This window comes from Oncorhynchus keta, chromosome 34 (genome assembly GCF_023373465.1).
Source record: "Oncorhynchus keta strain PuntledgeMale-10-30-2019 chromosome 34, Oket_V2, whole genome shotgun sequence".
NCBI classification, from domain to species: domain Eukaryota; kingdom Metazoa; phylum Chordata; class Actinopteri; order Salmoniformes; family Salmonidae; genus Oncorhynchus; species Oncorhynchus keta.
In genome coordinates, this window is record NC_068454.1 from 29,815,741 (window position 1) to 29,839,984 (window position 24,244).

The 24,244-nt window shown below is 40.3% G+C and overlaps 1 protein-coding gene across 2 annotated transcripts; it reads right to left on the reverse strand.

Moving 5' to 3' along the window:
- Positions 1-3,103: 3,103 nt before the first annotated feature.
- LOC118366902 (sterile alpha motif domain-containing protein 9-like) lies at positions 3,104-22,272 on the reverse strand. 2 transcript variants are annotated; one of them, XM_035749718.2, is made up of 4 exons: positions 21,943-22,272; positions 10,452-10,478; positions 10,239-10,321; positions 3,104-10,005 (listed from the first exon to the last, which is right to left on the reverse strand). In XM_035749718.2, the coding sequence occupies exons 3-4, from the start codon at positions 10,272-10,274 to the stop codon at positions 5,464-5,466; spliced, it is 4,578 nt and encodes a 1,525-aa protein (XP_035605611.2). In that variant the 5' UTR covers positions 10,275-10,321; positions 10,452-10,478; positions 21,943-22,272; the 3' UTR covers positions 3,104-5,463. The 2 variants fall into 2 exon arrangements, with proteins under 2 accessions (XP_035605611.2, XP_035605610.2); XM_035749717.2 differs by having other exon boundaries at positions 10,426-10,478.
- Positions 22,273-24,244: the final 1,972 nt, after the last annotated feature.

The following is a 24,244-nucleotide window of genomic DNA, read 5'->3' on the forward strand; positions in this document are numbered from 1 at the left end:
ACTGTTTGGCCATAATGACCATTGTTATGTTTGGAGGGAAAAGGGGGAGGATTGCAAGCTGAAAAACACCATCCCAATTGTGAAGCACAGGGGTGGCAGCATCATGTTGTGGGGGTGCTTTGCTGCAGGAGGGGCTAACGCACTTTCACAAAATAGATGGCATCATGAGGTAGGACAATTATGTGGATATATTGATGCAACATCTCAAGACATCAGTCAGGAACTTAAAGCAAATGGGTCTTCCAAATGGACAATGACCCCAAGCATACTTCCAAAGTTGTGGCGAAAAGGCTTAAGGACAACAAAGTCAAGGTATTGGAGTGGCCATCACAAAGCCCTGACCTCATTCCCATAGAAAATGTGTGGGCAGATCTCAAAAAGCGTGTGCGAGCAAGGAGGCCTACAAACCTGACTCCGTTACACCAGCTCTGTCAGGAGGAATGGGCCAAAATTCACCCAACTTATTATGGGAAGATTGTGGAAGGCTACCTGAAAAGTTTGACCCAAGTTAAACAATAACATGTTGCGATATATTTTTTTTGTGTGTATGTGTACATGTGTGCATATTTATATATTATTTCCAATCGTAAATGTATTTTATTTTTGTATTCATGCTGCTTTTGTTGTTAAAGGGAGGGAGGTGGTTCAATAAGTATATGGGGTATAAGGATGTATCTGTTCAATTTGTATTTTGTATTTCTTTATATGTCCAATAAACATTAAAAAAAGAAATATAAAAATAATATATACTGTATATATATATATATTTTTTTTTTAAAGACTAACCACCAATTGGGGAGAAAAAGGGGTATTTTAAATAATATGGTGTGTATATGGTGTAGTGTGTTAAAGTGATCATTTGTCTCCTAGGGTGTCCCTTATTTTAAATATGGTAGGGTGAGGTGCCCCATTATCAACAATTGCCATAAAAAGGTGTGCAGTTCAAGCATGCGAGAACTATAATATATTGATGCAATAACTATTTTACAATAAAATACAAATAGCTTATTAATGATAACACTAAACATATATTTTGTCATACATTGATCAAAATATGTTCCTGATGCTTTTGTTATTTATTAATGTACAACATACTTTCACCACAACTTTCGTGTTGTGCTACAAAAGTGAACGTAGTACTTCGCAAGAAAAGCGCTCCAGAGAGAGATGCCAAATCATGTTGTCAAGTCTGGCCTTGAGGCTGGTAACTGACAGCCACCAGCAGGATCTACTTGAACTGGCCCCAGGATCCTAACCAGCTACAGGCATTCTGGGTAAGCTGTGACCATGTTATGGAGAGATTGGTTTAAGGATAGCCTACATTCAGAGGAACTCCCTTGGCTCAGGCCATCATCGCGGACCTTCTTTCCGTCCACACTCTCACTTCAGGCCAACAACTTAGGATGCCTTGCTATAAGAAAAACTTTTTTGAGATGTTTTGTCCCAGGTGCTGCTTGTTGTTACTTGACTACCTGACAAATTTACTTTTAATAACTGTTTAATCAAAATCTGCATTTAACACTATTACCAACGTCTTAGTTTTTTCCTCGCTCAACCTTTTTCACCCCAGACGCTTTATCTGGACATGGTTCTACAGGACCTCCACCAGCTGAAAAAGCTTTAACATTAACACTATGAAAAATCTTTAACACTATGAAAAAGCTTTAACATTAACACTATGAAAAAGCTTTAACACTATGCCAAAAAAGCTTTAACATTAACACTATGAAAAAGCTTTAACACTATGCCAAAAAAGCTTGAACATTAACACTATGAAAAAGCTTTAACATTAACACTATGAAAAAGCTTTAACATTAACACTATGCCAAAAAAGCTTTAACATTAACACTATGAAAAAGCTTTAACATTAACACTATGCCAAAAAAGCTTCAACATTAACACTATGAAAAAGCTTTAACACTATGAAAAAGCTTTAACGTTAACACTATGCCATCTAATTGCATTCGCTGTACTCATAATTTACAGGAGAACTATCGCCTGCCTTATGGTGAGGATAGCTTCAGATGCAATTGTTAGGCATGGGAAAATTAAGTGTAGGAAAGGATGTAACAGCATTTGTGCCACCAGTAAGTACAGATAGTAGTTCAAATGTCCCTGCGCAGTCGCCGCAGCCGGGCAATTTTCTCAAGGCTTCTGGAAAGAAACGCTGTTGGCATGCTCAACCAGTGTCACTCATTCAGCCTACAGAAACTTTCAACCGGTTCTCCCCATTAAGCTACGATTTGGAGTCTGAGGCCGAGCCTTCTCAGGTCTCTCCTTATATATGGGGTGGCAGGGTAGCCTAGTGGTTAGAGCATGGGACTAGTAACCGGAAGTTGGAATTTCAAACCCCCGTGCTGACAAGGTACAAATCTGTCATTCTGCCCCTGGACAGGCAGTTCACCCACTGTTCCTAGGCCGTCATTGAAAATAAGAATTTGTTCTTAACTGACTTGCCTAGTTAAATAAAGGTAAAAATACAATATTGCTCTGAACAAACATGACCGCAATGTGATATCTGCAAATTATTGAAATAATTCATCAATGCACACATTTGATCAGTAGGCGAGTTTGGGAAATGTGAGTCAGATTTGACCCACTTCATTCAATGAGATTCACTACAAATAACATTATGTGGCTCAGTGGCTGTAACCTAACTGCAGTACTGTAGATAAATTGGAACGGCAATTTAGACACTGTGAAAACATTGTTTTTTTTTAAATACTCTCGTCACCATAAGCTGGATCTTTGATTATAGTCACTGCATCAATGTGTCTTCTTGCATTGTTGAAAATACAGTCTGTAATATCAAATGTAGAAAGGCCATAGTACATGAACAAACCCCAAAATCGACCAAACCTGAGGCAAATACAAATATGTGAGGGTTGATATGGGAGTAAGACAGGTGGAAGTTCTGTCTGGAGAATCGGTCATACCATTAAGCTATTTGTATTTTATTGTAGCAGAGATATTGCATCAATATATTATTATAGTTCTAGCCTGCTTGAACTTTACACCTTTTTATGGCAGTGATGGTCACCTAACTGATTATATGATTACTGTAACACACCATAATCTTGGCATTTAATACAGAACAAATAAGTAAATGTAATTTTTATTCAGGAAACATGATTGGAGTATTTACTTCATGGTTATGATACCCGAGTGCTTTGGAGTTATTTTAACAAATAATAATTTTTACAAACATCAGTGCATTTAGAAACACATGAATCAAAATGTCTCACTGGATAGCTGCACTGCACATATAAACATAAAACAATTATATCAATATAATTTTAAAAACAAACAGTAAAACAGTCAAATAAAATTGGAATGCATATACTAAATGGTAAAACCAAGGAAATATAAGCATTAGCACAGTACAAACAGTAAATCAAACTTGGAATGCATATAGTACTAACAGTAAATGGTAAAACCAAAGAAGAACAGCAAAACAGTACAAACAGTCAAATGAAATTGGAACACGTATACAGAGCAGTAATAGTAAATGGTAAAATAGTAATATTTCCTTACTCAATATTAAACCTAAATATGTGCTTGAAAGAAATATATCCTGGAGTCTTTGCTAGAGATATAATATTGCAACAATGTGACAAAAACCAAGATTAGATCATGTATACAGTACATTTAATATTTACACTACCGGTCAAAAGTTTTAGAACACCTACTCATTCAAGGGTTTTAATTTATTTGTACTATTTTCTACATTGTAGAATAATAGTGAAGACATCAAAACTATGAAATAACACATATGGAATCATGTAGTAACCAAAAAAGTGTTAAACAAATCAAAATGTATTTTATATTTGAGATTCTTCAAATAGCCACCCTTCTGACAGCTGAGCACACTGTTGGCATTCTCTCAACCAGCTTCATGAGGTAGTCACCCAAAATGGAATTTCTTTCCTTATTAATGTGTTTGAGACAGTTGCGGTTGAGATCAGTTGTGTTGTGACAAGGTAGGGGTGGTATACAGAAGATAGCCCTATTTGGTAATAGATTGAGTACATATTATGACAAGAACAGCTAAAATAAGCAAAGAGAAACGACAGTCCATCATTACTTTAAGACATGAAGGTCAGTCAATACGGAACATTTCAAGAACTTTGAAAGTTTCTTCAAATGCAGTCGCAAAAACCATCCAGCGCTATGATGAAACTGGCTCTCATGAGGACCGCCACAGGAATGGAAGACCCAGAGTTACCTCTGCTGCAGAGGATAAGTTCATTAGAGTTACCAGTCTCAGAAATTGCAGACCAGATAAATGATTCACAGAGTTCAAGTAACAGACACATCTCAACATCAACTGTTCAGAGGAGACTGTGTGAATCAGGCCTCCGTGGTCGAATTGCTACAAAGAAACGACTACTAAAGGACACCAATAATAAGAAGAGACATGCTTGGGCCAAGAAACATGAACAATGGACATTAGACCAGTGGAAATTTGTCCTTTGGTCTGGAATCCAAATTGGAGATTTTTGGTTCCAACCGCCGTGTCTTTGTGAAACGCGGTGTGGGTGAACAGATGATCTCTGCATGTGTGGTTCCCACCCTAAAGCATGGAGGAGGAGGAGTTTATGGTGTAAGGGTGCTTTGCTGATGACAGTCTGTGATGTATTAGAATTCAAGGCACCCTTAACCAGCATGCCTACCACAGCATTCTGCAGTGATATGCCATCCCATCTGGTTTGGGCTTAGTGGGACTATCATTTGATTTTCAACAGGACAATGACCCAACACACCTCAAGGCTGTGTAAGGGCTATTTGACCAAGAATGAGAGTGATGGAGTGCTGCATCAGATGACCTGGCCTCCACAATCCCCCGACCTCAATCAAATTGAAATGGTTTGGGAGGAGTCAGACCGCAGAGTGAAGGAAAAGCAGCCAACAAGTGCTCAGCATATGTGGGAACTCCTTCAAGACTGTTGGAAAAGCATTCCAGATGAAGCTGGTTGAGAGAATGCCAATAGTGTGCAAAGCTGTCATCAAGTTGAAGGGTGGCTATTTTAAGAATCTCAAATAGAAAATATATTTTAATTTGTTTAACACTTTTTTGGATACTGCATGATTCCATATGTGTTATTTCATAGTTTTGATGTATTTACTATTATTCTACAATGTAGAAAATAGTAAAAATAAAGAAAAGCCCTTGAATGAGTAGGTGTTCTAAAACTTTTGACCGGTAGTGTACATTTTAGTCATTTAACAGACACAGTTAGTGGATTCATCTTAAAATAGCTACATGGAACAGCCTCATATCAGTCATAGTTTGCTACTTTGAGGAAAAATGTACTATCAACAAAGTCAGAGTTAAAAGGGTAAAAGGGGGGGATAAAGTGTGAGTGTTAGTTAATGTTAACAGTAGGTTTATAATAGGATTCAATGTTGAACCAATTTTTAACACTCTGGCCGGGATTGCATCCGTTACGCTGTTCTAGATGTTCAATATATGTCAAAAGCCAGTGGGCCCTTCATTGAGAAACCAATGACAAAAGACACATTTTCTCCCTCGATCTTTCCACAAAGCTGGCTTTTAAACATTGGAATGACTTCGATCTTTGAGCCTGTGTTCCAGGGAACTGCCAAAATTAATTTTCTTTGAACCCATCCTGTCACCCTGCAAAGGAGCTCCTTGACCCTCTCATGCTTCCATATTTTGCCATTTTCCCAGAGCGAAGCAAAGTTTTCTTGTGGGCTTACACACCTCTCAAGTTCTCCAAGGTGGATAAGACGGTCATAGCCCTGTTTCTTCCCCAAGAAGAAATGGACAACAGGCGACTTTCCATTCAACACAGATTTCATCTCATTCCAGAATGATGTCCTCATCTGTGACACATAGCGTCCCAACTTCTGAGACTCCACAGTTTGTGACATAAAGATCTGTTGTGGCCACAGCAGAGCTACAGCAATGAAGTGCAATGCCAAGGTCTCACCAGATGGGATTTGACCTTGAAGAACCTGGCAAAGAAGATCAATGAGGATCTTATACGGGCGAAGGTGTTGAGATTCAGGTTTGACACAGCTTAGCACAACATTGGCATAGATGAAATTGACCATTTCTCTCACGCTCCTTTCAGGAGTTTTACTCAGAATGAAGTCATACTGCAGGACTATCTTTACCATCATGTCAGTTGAGGTAACATTAGAGAGACAATTTAGAATCCCAGAGTAAGTATCAGCTTTTCTCATCTCCAAAAATTGCCTTGCCTTGTGAATTTGGAGCATGATGCTCAGGTTCTTGTTTTTCATTAATTCTGTGGAATCTGTCTTGCAAAAGAGGTCACTGTATCTTTGAAAGCACCGGAAGAGCTCCTGTCGAGTTCTTTCCTCTCGACTGTCTTTCAGGGTGAACCTGGGACCCAAATTGACATGAAAGCTGTCAAGAAAATCAAAATGCCTCTTCATGTTATGTCTGAGGTTGTACAAAAGATCTTCAAATTCACGGAGAATGTAGTAATATGAGGCATGTTTGTTACGTCTGGAATCATTACTCGCAACATCTTGGATTGTAAATCTGCCAGACAGAACTTCACTCAGAATGTCATGACGGACATTGCCTGAAGAAAACACTGGACATTTTTCCAGTATGTCGATGATGATGACTGCAACCTGAATTTCTCCAAGGCACCCTGCAGTGTTGAAAGGGCTGTTGTCTCTCTTGTTTTGTACTCTCAGAGTAGCCTCCTTCTTTGCAATTTCCTGTGTATCCCTGAAGGCCTCTGTTGCTGACTGGGCCATTCTAAGATAGCCTTTGAGCCTTTCAGGTTTTATGGGATCTTCTTTGTCACTTTGTATTTCACTCTTTAGCTCATGCTTGATCACTTGTGCAGATGTGTCAGAAATGTAGGAGTTATCTCTGGAAAGATCTCTCGCATTCTTTGCCCAGTCCTTTGCCTCCCTGAAATCCCTTTTCTTCAGGTATTGGTATCTGGCAAGAAGCTGAGAGATGACAGCATCTTTTTCAAAGCGCTTGGCTGCATTGAATAGAACATTTTCTTCAACACCTGGTGTCTCTTTTGCAATATCCTGGATGAGAGGTGAAAATTTAGAATCTTCACCCTTGACTGAGTGATGTCTTTTCACTAACATGGTGTGAACATCCTTCATGAGTTTATCTTTGCCCTGTATGCACTCATAAAGCTTGTCTGTGGTGAGCAGTAGATCAGTGATCTCAGCTTTGGTTACACTGTATGTGGTTGTAAGCTCCTTCAAACAGTGCACGGCCATGCTTGAGTGGATCATTCTCACTGCCTCAAATACAACCTTAGCCTCCTCTGTGCAGCAGGTCACTAGAGTGGAAAACTTCCCAAATCCAGCCTTAACATCAGAGGACCCACTATGTGGCTTGGTCTGGAGACCAAGAAACTCTTCACAGAGAGAGACTGAGAGTGTTGCACCCTTGCAGTAGACATTCAACAAGACCAGAACAGCAATGAGTTGTGCATGTTTGTGATTTATGTTGAAGCTCTTTAGGGTGTTGCGAGCCACACCCTGTATATACTCGGGTGAAAAGTTCTTCTTCATGATCATGAAAGCGTAGAATGTGTCTGCATTCTTGTAGGTCTTCTCAATCTCCTCCAGTTTTTTCTCGAACTGCCTCTGCTCCATTTCAGAGAGGTTATTGCCAATGAACACAGTGTCTTCAGTTGATTCAGTCTTCTCCCAAGACTCAGCCCTCATGCAATTGAGTAGAATGACCTGCGGGGACCTAGATCCAATGTCCTTCTTGACACATTCCTTCTCAATGAGCTGCTGCAAATCATATGCGTCATCCATCTCCTCAAAGTCATCTAGCATGAGCAACACAGGAATCCGGGGAGATTGTTCTTTTGTCTCATACATCAGTAGCTTGACCACCTGCTCGGCAACAACAACATGATCCGCGGTTCTGTCCCTCAGAACAGCACAACGGAACTTGTCTTTCAGTGCCCATAATATATGCATGGCTAGTGTAGTTCCACCACATCCTGGGACATGCAAAAGTTTGAAGGACACACAAGCTTTTCTCAAAGAGCTCAAAGCTGGTAGGACAGTGTTCATGATGAAGTCAAACTTGTCCCGTTTGATGAATGGCATGGATCCTGGCTGCTCAGAGAAATAGAAGTTCCACCATAACACCTTTCCTCCTTTGTAGAACTTCTCCTGTATGATGGCCTTGTCTTCATTTCCTCCCTCACACTGATTCACACACAGAACATTCAGGATGTCTAGGCTGCCCTCTTCTTTCTTTTTTAACATCACCTTGCTGCCTCCTCCACAGGGTAGGAAACGGCTGGATTTACGGTTGTCTGACCACAGGCTGAGGACGGTGCCGTTAACTTCAGCAAAACTGAGCTCATAGATTGATCTTGCTTTAATGTCTAATCCATAGCGGGATTCAATCAGGTCCCTCCAGCAGGTGAATGTTTCTTCATTTTCACAGATGCAAAGTATTTGCTCTGTTCCTCTGAGCTCCTGCCAGAATGTGCTGAAGGTCTCGAGCAGAGGGTCCATTTTCTCACTCACAGTAGACAGCAATATAAAAATAACCAGGAATCTCTTGTGTGGTAGCACATCTTTCCGACACAGAAATGAAATCATATTTCGTACAGACGCTCCTTTCTCTATTAACCAGTCATCTACATCTGAGGGTCTCTCTCTTTCGATACCCCCATTGCAGAGGATCCAGCTGGTGTTTCGAGTCAGTTTTAGCTTGCTAGCAATGTCCTCGACAGCCTCTGTGATTTTATATTGTACTGGCAAGTGGATATTTATTGTACTCTGCTCTTCAAAGTGCTTCATCAATCCATGTTTTGCCGACTCAGGGTCAAAGTCCAAAACAGCAGTTGGGTTTAGTTCAGGAATAAATCCCAGAGATTCCAATTGAACTAAATGTGATTTGTTTGTCACTATCAAATACCGCTCGAAGTGGGACTTGTCTAAGGATTGGGATCCACCTGTTATCATTTCACTTAGTCTGGAGCCCTGGACACTACTTTTAACCACACTAAGGCGATTTTCCTCCGCTTGTTTTCTTAGCAGTGACAGCTGTGGCACATCGTCGAGAAACCTATTGTATTCTTCCTTTGGCTTGGCAAAAGTGGTTATTGCAAGGAGATCCCTGCTGCTGCTGTGATCACGAATGAAGAAGAGTTTTTTCTCCTCTTTCTCTGTTTCTTTGCTTTTGGACCTCTTTGATTTCCTTGTATCCAAGCGGAAAACGTGATAGAAGTTCTCTTGACAGATCACAAAGTCTGGCACGATGTCCACTTCTATCACATACTTCTCTGAGGATGTCATATCAGGATTGAGAACCTCAACAAATCGAGGTGGTTTGATGCACATCTTGGCTGTCTGGATATGTCTATACTCAAAATGACCCTCAATGGCTTGTGGCAGAGCATTGACATATGCCTCTTTATCCAGGACACTAACTCCCAAAACTTGCCCATGAACAAAGTCTGGCTTGTCACCAACTCCAAAATGTATGGTGCCATTAGTGCGGCTATTCATGCAGGCTGCTGCAAATCGAATAACCTCATCAGTGAACTTTTTCATTTTGCTCTCCACAGCTGCCTCTGACATATGGATGTATCCTTTATATTCATGACAGGGTTCGATATAGTCTGATGCACCGGATTCTGTTACATCAAGAACACTGTTCGCCTTGTACCTGCAGGCATCATGGTGTCGATGAAAAGGGTACGGCTTGCACGGTCTCCCAGACTGATTCGTTGTTGGGCTACTCAACTGCTCTTTCTTAAATTTCAAAAGTTCATCCCGCTTGTGAATGATCAACTTTGCAGGCCCCAGTGTGACACCCACCTCTAGTAAATCAGATTTTTCTAAAAGTAAAAGACTGGGCCCATTAATGTTCTGCCGAAGCAAGATATTTGCAGATTCACCATCCACACAAGCCTCGTTGAGAGCCCATTGTTTCAAGTGATGTTTATTCCAATCCTTAATCTCATCTGGCAGGTCAGTTGGTTTGCCTTCCTCTTCATTCTGAAATAAAATAGTCAAATTTCATTCAAATGTATAAGCCACTGTGTATGGATGTTAACAATAAGATTATTGACAGCTGATTTAACAGAGTTTTATCCCATCTAAAGCTATGACCACAAGCAGAACATAACCAATGTGTATACTGTATAAACCAAGCAGAAAGCTGAATGTAGTTTTGGTGTTTCTTAAAAAACAGCATATTGTGGAGAGATTGTTTATTATTTGTTATATACCTTGATTTCGACTTGTTCAGCCATACTGAAATCCATTGAATCCTTTTCACTGAAGTGGTTCTTCAGTCAAACTTATAGAGAAGCTGAAAAACATTGCGACATTATATTCCATTACATGAAATTCAGTATAGTCACCCATTGAATAGGCCAGAGAGATTCAGAATTAAACCAACAAAACTTAATTTACCCAATTTCTTTCTGTCTTCACCATACCTGCATAAAGGCTGTGCTGTCATGTTGCTGTAAACATAAAACAAGGAGGGCAAGAATATATTATTGTGAAACTGAAAAGGATACCATCACAAACATTGTAACTAAGGTGGTGCACACTTGCTGATCCAATCACTTCCAAATTCGTTTTGAATAATGCCCGAGGCACAAACAGTTTCAATGAACAGATAAAATCACAAGGTCAAACAAAGTTAAATGAAACAATTCAGTTTCAATTCAGGCTCTGAATGTAGGCCAACTAGCAGCTACTCTGTGTAAGACAAGATGTAGCCGTGGTCTGCAAATCCCAAAAGAAGGGAGCTGGGTGTCTAAGAAAAAAAAAAATGGTACAAATATGCAGTTCTAATGATCCCAAAGAAACAAATAATGAATACCTAATGCTGTTCAATGGTCATTTCAATTAATTATGTCATTTTGGGGGGATAATGACATTGAGAAAGTCAGTTTTGGTGACTTTTTATAAGGACATTCTACTCCAAAATGAATTAAAATAAAATGATGCTGACATCTTAAACATAAAATGCTCCCAATAACATATTTGTCAATATTATCAGGCAGGACCCTATGATCACTTGGCTACATAGCTGATGCCTGCTGGACTGTTCATCAATCACGGTACTCCATTCTGTTTATTTGTCGGCCCCAGCTGCAAACTCAGGCTCTGTGTGTAGTTAACCGACCCTCTCTGCTCAATCATCGCCATTTTACCTGTTGTTGTTGTTTTAGCTGATTAGCTGTTGTTGTCTCACCCATTGTTGCCTCAGCTAGCTCTCCCAATCAACACCTGTGATTACTTTATGCCTCGCTGTATGTCTCTCTCAAACGTCAATATGCCTTGTATACTGTTGTTTAGGTTAGTTATCATTGTTTTAGTTTACAATGGAGCCCCTAGTTCCACTCATCATTCCTCTGATACCTCCTTTGTCCCACCTCCCACACATGTGGTGACCTCACCCATTATAACCAGCATGTCCAGAGATACAACCTCTCTTATCACTCAGTGCCTGGGCTTATCTCCGCTGTACCCGCACCCCACCATACTCGTCTGCACATTATGCCCTGAATATATTCTACCACGCCCAGAAATCGCTCCTTTTATTCTTTGTCCCCAATGCTCTAGGCAACCAGTTTTGATAGCCTTTAGCCGTACCCTCATCCTACTCTTCCTCTGTTCCTCGGGTGATGTGGAGGTAAACCCAGGCCCTGCGTGTCCCCAGGTACCCTCATTTGTTGACTTCTGTGATCGAAAAAGCCTTGGTTTCATGCATTCATGCAAGATTGTTTTACTCACTGCTTTAGCACACTCCCCCAACCCTGATGTCCTTGCCGTGTCTGAATCCTGGCTCAGGAAGGCCACCAAAAATTCTGAGATTTGCATACCCAACTATAACATTTTCCATCAAAATAGAACTGCCAAAGGGGGAGGAGTTGCAATCTATTGCAGAGATAGCCTGCCAAGTTCTGTCATACTTTCCAGGTCTATACCCAAACAGTTAAACAAACTTCTAATTTTTAAAATTAATCTCTCCAGAAATAAGTCTCTCACTGTTGCCGCCTGCTATCTACCCCCCTCCGCTCCCAGCTGTGCCCTGGACACCATTTGTGAATTGATCGCCCCCCATTGAGCTTCAGAGTTCGTTCTGTTAGGTGACCTAAACTGGGATATGCTTAACACCCCGGCAGTCCTACAATCTAAACTAGATGCCCTCAATCTCACACAAATCATCAAGGAACCCACCAAGTACAATCCTAAATCCGTAAACATGGGCACCCTCATAGATATCATCCTAACCAACTTGCCCTCTAAATATACCCCTGCTGTTTTCAATCAGGATCTCAGCGATCACTGCCTCATTGCCTGCATCCATAACGGGTCTGCGGTCAAACGACCACCCCTCATCACTATCAAACGCTCCCTAAAACACTTATGCGGGTAGCCTGGAAGGATATTGACCTCATCCTGTCAGTTGAGGATGCCTGGTCATTCTTTAAAAGTAATTCCCTCACCATCTTAGATAAGCATGCCCCATTCAAAAAATGCAGAACTAAGAACAGATATAGCCCTTAGTTCACTTCAGACCTGACTTCCCTTGACCAGCACAAAAACATCGTGTGGCAGACTGCAATAGCATTGAATAGTCCCCGCGGTATGCAATTGTTCAGGGAAGTCAGGAACCAATACACGCAGTCAGTCAGGAAAGCAAAGGCTAGCTTTTTCAATCAGAAATTTGCATCCTGTAGTTCTAACTCCAACTCTAACTCTAACTTCAAGTTTTGGGACAATGTAAAGCCCATGGAGAACAAGAGCACCTCCTCCCAGCTGCCCACTGCATTGAGGCTAGGTAACACGGTCACCACCGATAATTCCATGAAAGTCAAAACTTTCAATAAGCATTTCTCAACGGCTGGCCATGCCTTCCTCCTGGCTACTCCAACCCCGGCCAACAACTCCAACTCCAACCCCGGCCAACAGCCCCCTGGACAAAACCTGGACCCGTGCAAATCAGCTGGGCTAGACAATCTGGACCCTCTCTTTCTAAAACTATCCGCCGCCATTGTTGCAACCCCTATTACCAGCCTGTTCAACCTGTCTTTCGTATCGTCCGAGATCCCTAAAGATTGGAAAGCTGCTGCGGTCACCCCCCTCTTCAAAGGGGGTGACACCCTAGACCCAAACTGTTACAGACCTATATCCTGCCCTGCCTATCTAAAGTCTTCAAAAGCCAAGTTAATAAACAGATCACTGACCATTTCAAATCCCACTGTACCTTCTCCGCTGTGCAATCCGGTTTCCGAGCCGGTCACGAGTGCACCTCAGCCACGCTCAAGGTACTAAACAATATCATAACCGCCATCGATAAAAGACAGTACTGTGCAGCCGTCTTCATCGACCTGGCCAAGGCTTTCGACTCTGTCAATCACCGTATTCCAGACTCAATAGCCTTGGTTTTTCTAATGACTGCCTCGCTTGGTTCACCAACTACTTTGCAGACAGAGTTCACTGTGTCAAAACGGAGGGCCTGTTGTCCGGACCTCTGGCAGTCTCTCTGGGGGTACCACAGTGTTCAATTCTCGGGCCGACTCTTTTCTCTGTATATATCAATGATGGCGCTCTTGCTGCGGGCGATTCCATGATCCACTTCTACACAGACGGCACCATTCTGTATACTTCTGGCCCTTCCTTGGACACTGTGCTAACTAACCTCCAAACGAGCTTCAATGCCATACAACACTCCTTCGGTGGCCTCCAACTGCTCTAAAACGCTAGTAAAACCAAATGCATGCTTTTCAACCGTTCGCTGCCCACACCCGCCCACCCGACTAGCATCACCACCCTGGACGGTTCCGACCTAGAATATGTGGACAACTATAAATACCTAGGTGTCTGGTTAGACTGCAAACTCTCCTTCCAGACTCATATTAAACATCTCCAATCCAAAATCAAATCTAGAATCGGATTCCTATTTCGCAACAAAGCCTTCTTCACTCACGCCGCCAAACTTACCCTAGTAAAACTGACTATCCTACCGATCCTCGCCTTCGGCAATGTCATCTACAAAATAGCTTCCAATACTCTACTCAGCGAAATGGATGCAGTCTATCACAGTGCCATCCATTTTGTTACCAAATCCCCTTATACCACCCACCACTGCGACCTGTATGCTCTAACCGGATGGCCCTCGCTACATATTCGTCGCCAGACCCACTGGCTCCAGGTCATCTATAAGTCTATGCTAGGTAAAGCTCCGCCTTATCTCAGTTCACTGGTCAATAACAACACCCACTCGTAGCACACGTTCCAGCAGGTACATCTCACTGATCATCCCCAAAGCCAACACCTCATTTGGCCGCCTTTCCTTCCAGGTCTCTGCTGCCAGTGACTGGAACGAATTGCAAAAATCGCTGAAGTTGGACAATTTTATTTCCCTCACTAATTTTAAACATCAGCTATCTGGGCAGCTAACCGATCGCTGCAGCTGTACATGGTTCATCTGTAAATAGCCCACCCAATCTACCGACCTCATCCCCATACTGTTTTTATTTTATTTACTTTTCTGCTCTTTTGCACACCAGTATCTCTACTTGCACATCATCATCTGCTCATTTATCACTCCAGTGTTAAACTGCTAAATTGTAATTATTTGCTCATTTGGCCTACTTATTGCCTACATCCTCATGCCTTTTGCATACACTGTAAATAGACTTTCTTTTTTTCGACTGTGTCATCGACTTGTTTATTGTGCTATTGGCTTGTTTATAGTTTACTCCATGTGTAACTCTGTGTTGTTGTCTGTGTCACGCTGCTTTGCTTTATCTTGGCTAGGTCGCAGTTGTAAATGAGAACTTGTTCTCAACTAGCCTACCTGCTTAAATAAAGATGAAATAAATAAATAAAAAATTAAAAGGTGTGCTATTTAGCAATAAGCATTATCACCTGATGCAGCACAGCAGCTATAAATAAATAGGCTGGGGGTTTCCCATCTACATTTACCGGATTGGGCTAATCAATAGCCAGATCACAAACTGTAAAGTCTAAACATAAGTTAGCAACATATTGATGACTTGAATGTCCAAAAGAAATGTTCCACTGGCATTCAGCCAACCAAGGATTATGTACTGTGAATATAATGTAGGCCTACCTGATAGGCTACACTTAGCCCTGGGTACATAGCCAGGATTCAACACCATTGGCATTCAACACCATTGGCAATCGCTAAAGTGCATAATTCAATTGAGATTTTTTGTCACTGGCATACACACAATAACCCCATACTGTCAAAGTGGAATTATGTTTTTCTAAATGTTTTAAAATGAAAAGCTGAAATGTCTTGAGTCAATAAACATTCCACCCTCTTTTTTTATAGCAATACTACGTTCAGGAGTAAAAATGTGCTTAACAAGTCAACTAATAAGTTGCATGGACTCTGTGTGCAATAATAGCACATAACACTAGAACCACCTGGCCTTTTAGCCTATTAGTGCCCGCTAGAGAACGTTGAGAAGGTTGCCAGGTGTCCCATTTAGCATACGCGTCAGATGCATACCAATCTGCAAGGTACGCAAACATAAGCACCAAGACTTGATAAATAGTGCATAAACAATTAATTATAAAACATGAATTTCATGAAGAAATATTAGTCTAAATATATCCATGTAAAAATATAACAATAGTTATTGTTTTTAGATAGAGTCAAGGATATGTTTGTATAATTCTACAATGTCCTAGTGAAAAAAGTCATAATTTTCCACACTTCCAGTCAATGACACATCAACATTATAACAGTCTAATAATAAAATTTAATATATGCTATTGAAAGAATAATTATTTGGTTGTCTTTATAAAGGTCTCAGGTAACATTAGAAAACTAAAAAACAATTGTTTCAAAGAACATAATAGCATTTTCATTAGTTTATGTTACTCTAGACCCCTCAAACTCAACTCTGGACCTCAACTCTGGACCTCAACTCTGGACCTCAACTCTGGACCTCAACTCTGGACCTCAACTCTGGACCTCAACTCTGGACCTCAACTCTGGCCTGCGTTTTTTTCATTGTTCCCTTATAATCAGGGACTGATTTAGACATGGGACACCAGGGGTGTGCAATTCATTATCAGGTAAGAGCAGAACACCAGCAGGCTCCGGTCCATCATAGGGAAAGAGTTGAATACCCCTGCTCTAGGCTTTATGTAAAAACGAGTCCATCACAAAGAAGTCCATTATACATTTGTTTAGGCAGGTTTAAAGCAAACATTGTGGAAATAAGAAAATGTATTTAAAAGATAACAGAATGGAGAATTGTATGTTTATTATGTTACTCGTCTGCATAGCAGCCAGAGCATTGCTGCCACTGCTAGTGGTCAAGTAATGAAAGCATGGACAGCACAGATATTCTTGGAAAAAGTGACATTTGAAAATAGAGATGCATCTCTTGAATTTTGAGAGCTACTTGACAAAGGTAAGTGTCATAGAAACTGCAGAATATGCTCTTTCTGATACTACATAGAAATCTAAATGTTTTACCTGCATGTGACTGAAAGAGGATTTGATAAAGTAATGCTCCTTTCCCTGCATCTGTCAAATAAGATCTCTTCATGTATAATTTGACAACTGATAATAATGTCACTCATCAGACTACTGTCAATTTAATCGTGTCTATACGCGTGTCTATACGCTAACTCTTAAGAGAAATGAGTTTCGGTACATTTTAGTTGTAGTTTTAATGGGTCTGGCTGACTGACATCAATTGTTTCCCCTTGCTCATCAACATGCATTATTCTAAAGGCCTACTGCAACAGGTAGCATGTTTTCATTTCCCTTACAATACATCTAATTAGTAATAGCATTATAGTAAATAAAACAGTCATTACCATTCTCTTTAAAGTAAAACGAAAAAGTATCAATCTGCAAGGCGCGCGGTTAAATTATTTGCTATAAACATGAGCACCAAAGCTTATAAATAGGCATAACAAACTAATCATTACACTATTGTCTTTCTAAATTAAATTAACCTCTTCACCCTTCTTATCATTCAGTAAGGCCTAATTTAAATTAAATTGTGAAGTAACGTGCACAATTAACACCCATTCATTAATTTGTCATTCATTCAGTGAGGAGAGAGATACACATTAGCACCTGGCTGGGTATCAATGTCCTACACTGCATCGTCTTGGCGGGTTAGGTTCAGAATAGGTGTGGAAAAAAAGTTTTCTGTTTGTGATATAAACATTCTGACAAACAGGCAATGTAAAACTCAAACATTTAGGAAAAGTCAGGGAAGGAGCAGGTTATAGCTTTTTTGTGTGTGTGGGGGGTATTTACAAAATCAAACGTCAGTGGCCATTAGCCTAATACCCTGACTACACCGCTCATGCATGTGGCTGAAAAATAAATGTAGAAATGTATATGTTATTCAATCATTGCACCCACACTCCTCACGCGGGTCAACGAGCGTCTGCGTTGCCAAGGGCTAAACTAGAAGTCCTTTCTATTTCTGACGCAGATCGCGATGCAAGTCCTGCCTCTCCTATCATTGGTTTATAGAAGCAGGTACCCACGTGCCATCTCCTCATTGGTTATACCCACGTGGGTGATTGAAAGACAAACTGTGTTGCCAGTCGTCGTGGTAATACTATGAAAGTTTCGATGCCAATCACCATATAAATTCAAAGATGAAAAAGCCTGGAAGGAGAAGAGATGACTAGAAACGATTCGGTTGACCGTTTTATGCGTGGATTAAATTTGTCGGAGTAGAGAACCTTGTGCATTTCAGGTAAAATAACAACTCAATGTTTATATCCCAGGACAAATTAACTAGAAACAGCAAGCTAGCTAAATAGGACAAATTAGCTCGAAAGTGCAAGCTTACTAGCTAAATTGCCATAAATGTCTAATGCTTTTCGACCTGTCCCCAAATTAAGGTAATTGGCTCAGAGTTTGTTTTGATATTTTAACCTGAGTGTCGTGATCGCGTATGGTGTAGGGGGACAAAATAAATGTATGCACGATGGCGCACGTGCGAGGCCAGTTTGGGTTCCGTGTAAGGCGTTCTACATGATTTTTGAGTGACTACCTCATCTCTGTTGCCGACACACAATTATCTGTAAAGGTCCCTCAGCTGAGCAATGAATTTCAAACACAGATTTAACACACTGCTAAACACTACAAAGATACAAGCGTCCTTCCTAACTCAATTGCCGGAGAGGAAGGAAACCACTCAGGGATTTCACCATGAGGCAAATTGTGACTTTAAAACTGTTACAGAGTTTAACGGCTGTGATAGGAGAAAACTGAGGATGGATCAAAAACATTGTAGTTACTCCACAATACTAACCTAATAGACAGAGGGAAAAGAAGGATGCCTGCAGAAAATAACAAAACATGTATCCTGTTTGCTTGGGCGAAATCCAATACCACGTTTTATTGAGTACCACTCTCCATATTTTCAAGCAGAGTGGTGGCTGCATCATGCTATGAGTATGCTTGTAATTGTGAAAGACCGGTGAGTTTTCATGATATAAAATAAACGGAATGGAGCGAAGTACAGGCAAAATCCTAGAGAAAAATCTGGTTCAGTCTGCTTTCCACCAGACACTGGGAGATCAATTCACGTTTCAGTAGAACAATTGACCTAAAACACAAGGCCAAATCTACACTGGAGTTGCTTACCAAGAAGACAGTGAATGTTCCTGAGTGGCCGAGTTACAGTTTTGACTTCAATAAAATTGCAAACGTTTCTAAAAACATTTTTTTCACTTTATCATTATGGGGTATTGTGTTGAGATGGGTGAGAAAAAAATCTAATCCATTTTGGATTCAGGCTGTAACACAACTAAATTTGGAATTTTATTTTCAAGGGGTATGAATACTTCCTGAAGGCACTGTATGTAGAAACTGTTTTTGTTGTATAGCACACTGTATTACTTATACAACTAATGCAAGGACATGTTACGTAGCTAGGAGTGGTGGGTGCGGAGTCAGGCGCAGAGAGCAAAGGGGTTTTTGGTTTGCCATATTTTTTCCGGTAAGAATAAGGTCACGCCTACAACTCGGGGTCTCAATTTACTGTTGAGAGTTAGAATAGTAGAATACACATGGTGCAATTTGGTTGTGAATCAGCAGTTTTCCTCATGTTATGTCAGTCACTGACAGTCCCTCGATAAGCTTACAAGTGTTTTTATTTTTACTATTTTCTACATTGTAGAATAATAGTGAAGACATCAAAACTATTAAATAACACATATGGAATCATGTAGTAACCAAAAAAGTGTTAAACAAATCAAAATATATTTTATATTTGAGATTCTTAAAAGTAGCCACCATTTGCCTTGATGACATCTTTGCAAACTCTTGGCATTCTTGCAACCAGCTTCATGAGGTAGTCACCTGGAATGCATTTAAATTAACAGGTGTGCCTTGTTAAAAGTTAATTTGAGGAATTTCTTTCCTTCTTAATGCATTTGATCCAATCAGTTGTGTTGTGACAAGGTAGGGGTGGTATACAGAAGCCAACCCCAGAAGCCGACCAAGTCCATATTGTAGCCAGAACAGCTAAAATAAGCAAAGAGAAGCAACAGCCCATCATTACTTTAAGACATGAAGGTAAGTCCATACGGAACATTTCAAGAACTTTGAAAGATGCTTCAAGTGCAGTCGCAAAAACCATCAAGCCCTATGATGAAACTGGCTCTCATGAGGACCGCCACAGGAAGACTCAGAGTTACCTCTGCTGCAGAGGATAAGTTGATTAGAGTTACCACCCTCAGAAATTGCAGCCCAAATAAATGCTTCACAGATTTCAACTAACAAACACAACTCAACATCAACTGTTCAGAGGAGACTGTGTGAGTCAGGCTTTCATGGTCAAATTTCTGCAAAGAAACCACTACTAGCGACACCAATAAGAAGAAAATACTTGCTTGGGCCAAGAAACATGAGCAATGGACATTAGACCGGTGGAAATCTGCCCTTTGGTCTGATGAGTCCAAATTAGAGATTTTTGGTTCAAACCGCCGTGTCTTTGTGAGATGCAGAGTAGATGAATGGATGATCTCTGCCTGTGTGGTTCCCACCGTGAAGCATGTAGGAGGAGGTGCGATGGTGCTTTGCTGGTGACACTGTCTGTGATTTATTTTGAATTCAAGGCACACTTAACCAGCATGCCTACCACAGCATTCTGCAGCGATACGCTATCCCATCTGGTTTGCGCTTGGTGGGACTATTATTTTTTTCCAACAGGATAATGACCCAACACACCTCCAGGCTGTGTAAGGGCTATATGACTGAGGAGGAGGTGTGATGGAGTGCTGCATCAGATGACCTAGCCTCCACAATCACCCAATCTCAACCCAATTGAGATGGTTTGGGATGAGTTGGACAGCAGAGTGAAGGAAAAGCAGCAAACAAGTGCTCAGCATATGTGAGAACTCCTTCAAGACTGTTGGAAAAGCATTCCAGATGAAGCTGGTTGAGAGAATGCCAAGAGTGTGCAAAGCTGTCATCAAGTTGAAGGGTGGCTATTTTAAGAATCTCAAATATAAAATATATTTTAATTTGTTTAACACTTTTTTGGTTACTGCATGATTCCATATGTGTTATTTCATAGTTGTGATGTCTTTACTATTATTCTACAATGTAGAAAATAGTAAAAATAAAGAAAAACCCTTGAATGAGTAGGTGTTCTAAAACTTTTGACCGGTAGTGTACATTTTAGTCATTTAACAGACACAGTTAGTGGATTCATCTTAAAATAGCTACATGGAACAGCCTCATATCAGTCATAGTTTGCTACTTTGAGGAAAAATGTACTATCAACAAAGTCAGAGTTAAAAGGGTAAAAGGGGGGGGGGGATAAAGTGTGAGTGTTAGTTAATGTTAACAGTAGGTTTATAATAGGATTCAATGTTGAACCAATTTTTAACACTTTGGCCGGGATTGCCAAGAGTGTGCAAAGCTGTCATCAAGGCAAAGGGTGGCTATTTTGAAGAATCTTAAATATATTTAGATTTATTTAACACTTTGTTGGTAACTACATGATTCCATATTTGTTATTTAATAGTTTTGATGTCTTCACTATTATTCTACAATGTTGAAAATAGTAACATTAAAGAAAAACCCTTGAATGAGTAGGTGTGTCCAAACTTTTGACTGGTACTGTATGTGCGCAAGATCACGCATCATGGAGCAAGAGTTGTTCAACTTTGATGGATAATTAACCGTGAAAAAGAACAGCACTGAGTCCTTCATCGATGAGCCATATGAGAGCCGTTACACAAGGTTTTGCACGCCAACAAAATCTTGCTTAGGGCCCCAAAAATGCTAGGGGTTGCCCTGCATAGAATGCAACAGGTTGAACAATCTAATTGGTAAACTATTCTACTACGGGATTGTCTGATTTTGCTGTTGCTTACAGGTGTTGTTGGCTGTGGAAAATTGAATGTGGACAAAAATATTTCATTACATAGGCCTACTACCGGGATAACGCTGAAACACAAATTCAGGGTTGTGGCTTTAATTATATAAAATGTAAAAACTCAATGAAGAAGCCTCTGTAGAAAGGGTTCTACATTGAACCCGAAAGGGTTCTACCTGGAACCAAAAAAGTTTCTTCAAAGGGTTCTCCAATGGGGACAGCTGAGGAACCCTTTAAGGTTCTAGATAGCACCTTTTTTCCCCAAGAGTGTAGTGTAACACTTTTCTTGTAGTTTTCGCCCTATGTGTTAGGCTACTGTAGTTCAATCTGCAACATGTCCTTGATTTCCATAATACACGACAATCGGTTCCAACGGACGTTTTAATGTCATTAATAATAATAGGCCTATGGAAATTTGACATCCAGATCATGGATAACCTACATGCGCGGGCTCGTCGATGTCAAATGAGGATCGATATCAGACTGAACATAAAACATATTTTATGTCAATTATAATTATATTGGATGCTTTCTTATAATGTAAGACGTAATGCAAACTTACCACTCGTGATTATAGTTTTGATGACAGCTTTCAACATGACATAGTTTGCTGGTCTTTGTGGTGAGAAGAAACGATGGTCTGGTACTGAAAATATTTTTTTGAAAGGAGAAAGATCTGGAAGGATGCAGGAGACTCAAATAATATCACGGAGGGGCGGTCTGATGACAAACATCTGACTTCACTGAATTAGTGTAAACCAATATGAAGTTGTTGTTGACAAATTCAATCCAACACGATTATAGAAATATGAAAGATTTTCAAAGACTTTGTTAATTAAAATTGTTATTTTAACCGATTGTGTGTAATACTGAAACTGCGTGCGGGGGTGGGCTTTAGCGGTCTTCTCTGGGCAATCCCTTTTCTCGGTTTCCTCCTTAAACATTCGGAGCATTTCAGTTGAAACGAAACTTCACTTGGGGTGTATTTCAATAGTCCTCAGTGGTCCTCTCTTGGTCTTCTCTTTTTCTTCTGTGCTACTGAGTTGAAAGGAGAGGATATGTCCATGATGTATACCTGCACTTTAAGTTAATATTCTTATTTTGTACTATTTCTTATTGTTGTTGTATTATCGAGATGTAACCTGCAAGTAAGCATTTTGTTGACAATGTATCCCAAGCCTATCCCATACATAATAATAATAAACTTGAAACGTGTACTGTGCCCTATCCAAATGTTCTCTACACAAATGATATGGAAATCCAGAGTAGGGATCTACTTGAAATGTATTAAAATGCAGACAAACCCAGCAAACATAGCCTACAACCTTGAAGCTGTAAGCTCAGACCATTATTGTGGATCATTCTTAGTCCTCCTACCCTGGTCACAGGATCCGAACCAGCTACAGGACATGCATGCTGGAAGAAGCTGAAAGCCAAGTTGGGGACATTGGTGGGAGGACAGCCTACTGTCTGCTGCTCAATAACGTACCATGAAACCTGATCGTATGACTAATTTGAACTTTGTTTTGTGACTACAAATGCAGTCCTGGAATACTCTGTAATAACTATATATCCTATCATTTATTCTGTATGTAATTCTATGGTGATAAAGTTATAAATACTTCATACACGTAATGTAAAACACCAATGAGTAGTGTAAACGGATCATCATGTACAATTCAAATTGTTACTGTAGCCCAGCGAATTTATATAAAAAAAAGATAAAATCAGCTGGGAGTATTAATGGTATTATAAGCAATTTTACATTGTTTTTCACAATGCAAATAGTTTATTACAATAATAATAGTAAGCCTTTAATCTGTCACATTCACTGATAAAATTGACTAAATTAGACAGACTAGATATTTTATGTAAAAAAATACAGAATGGTGGTCCTCAAGAGCTTTTGATAGTGATTCGGTGGACCCCGAAACGGAAAAGGTTGATAACCGCTGGCCGGTCCTACACAAAGTGGCATTGTTACCAAGTTGTCTGGTACTGGTACTTCCTCTCTCTGTACCCCTTTTGACCAGACTGACCTCACTGCTACAGAGGAACTGGGAAGTTATGTCAGGGGTGAAGAAAACAGTGAATAGTCAACATCCCAATACCTAATGAGGGCCCTTAGACCAGGGATGGGCATCTTTGATGGGGGTGGGGGCCACCGAAAAACAGAACTCACCATGAGGGGTCGCAGTGGCTCGTGGGTCTGCATAACAGACCATCCACCTAATCAAAATCAAATCAAATCAAATTGTATTTGTCACATACACATGGTTAGCAGATGTTAATGCGAGTGTAGCGAAATGCTTGTGCTTCTAGTTCCGACAATGCAGTGATAACCAACAAGTAATCTAACTAACAATTCCAAAACTACTGTCTTATACACAGTGTAAGGGGATAAAGAATATGTACATAAGGATATATGAATGAGTGATGGTACAGGGCAGCATACAGTAGATGGTATCGAGTACAGTATATACATATGAGATGAGTATGTAGACAAAGTAAACAAAGTGGCATAGTTAAAGTGGCTAGTGATACATGTATTACATAAGGATGCAGTCGATGATATAGAGTACAGTATATACGTATGCATATGAGATGAATAATGTAGGGTAAGTAACATTATATAAGGTAGCATTGTTTAAAGTGGCTAGTGATATATTTACATCATTTGGTCCTTCTGTAGCTCAGTTGGTAGAGCATGGCGCTTGTAACGCCAGGGTAGTGGGTTCGATTCCCGGGACCACCCATACGTAGAATGTATGCACACATGACTGTAAGTCGCTTTGGATAAAAGCGTCTGCTAAATGGCATATATTATTATTATTATATTATCATTTACCATCAATTCCCATTAT

Coding starts and splice junctions, on each gene's coding strand:
- LOC118366902 (XM_035749718.2), bottom strand. CDS start 10,274: ATGGATTTCAGTATGGCTGAACAAGTCGAAATCAAG. Junction 10,006..10,238: donor CTGAACAAGTCGAAATCAAG/GTATATAACAAA, acceptor ATTTTATTTCAG/AATGAAGAGGAAGGCAAACC.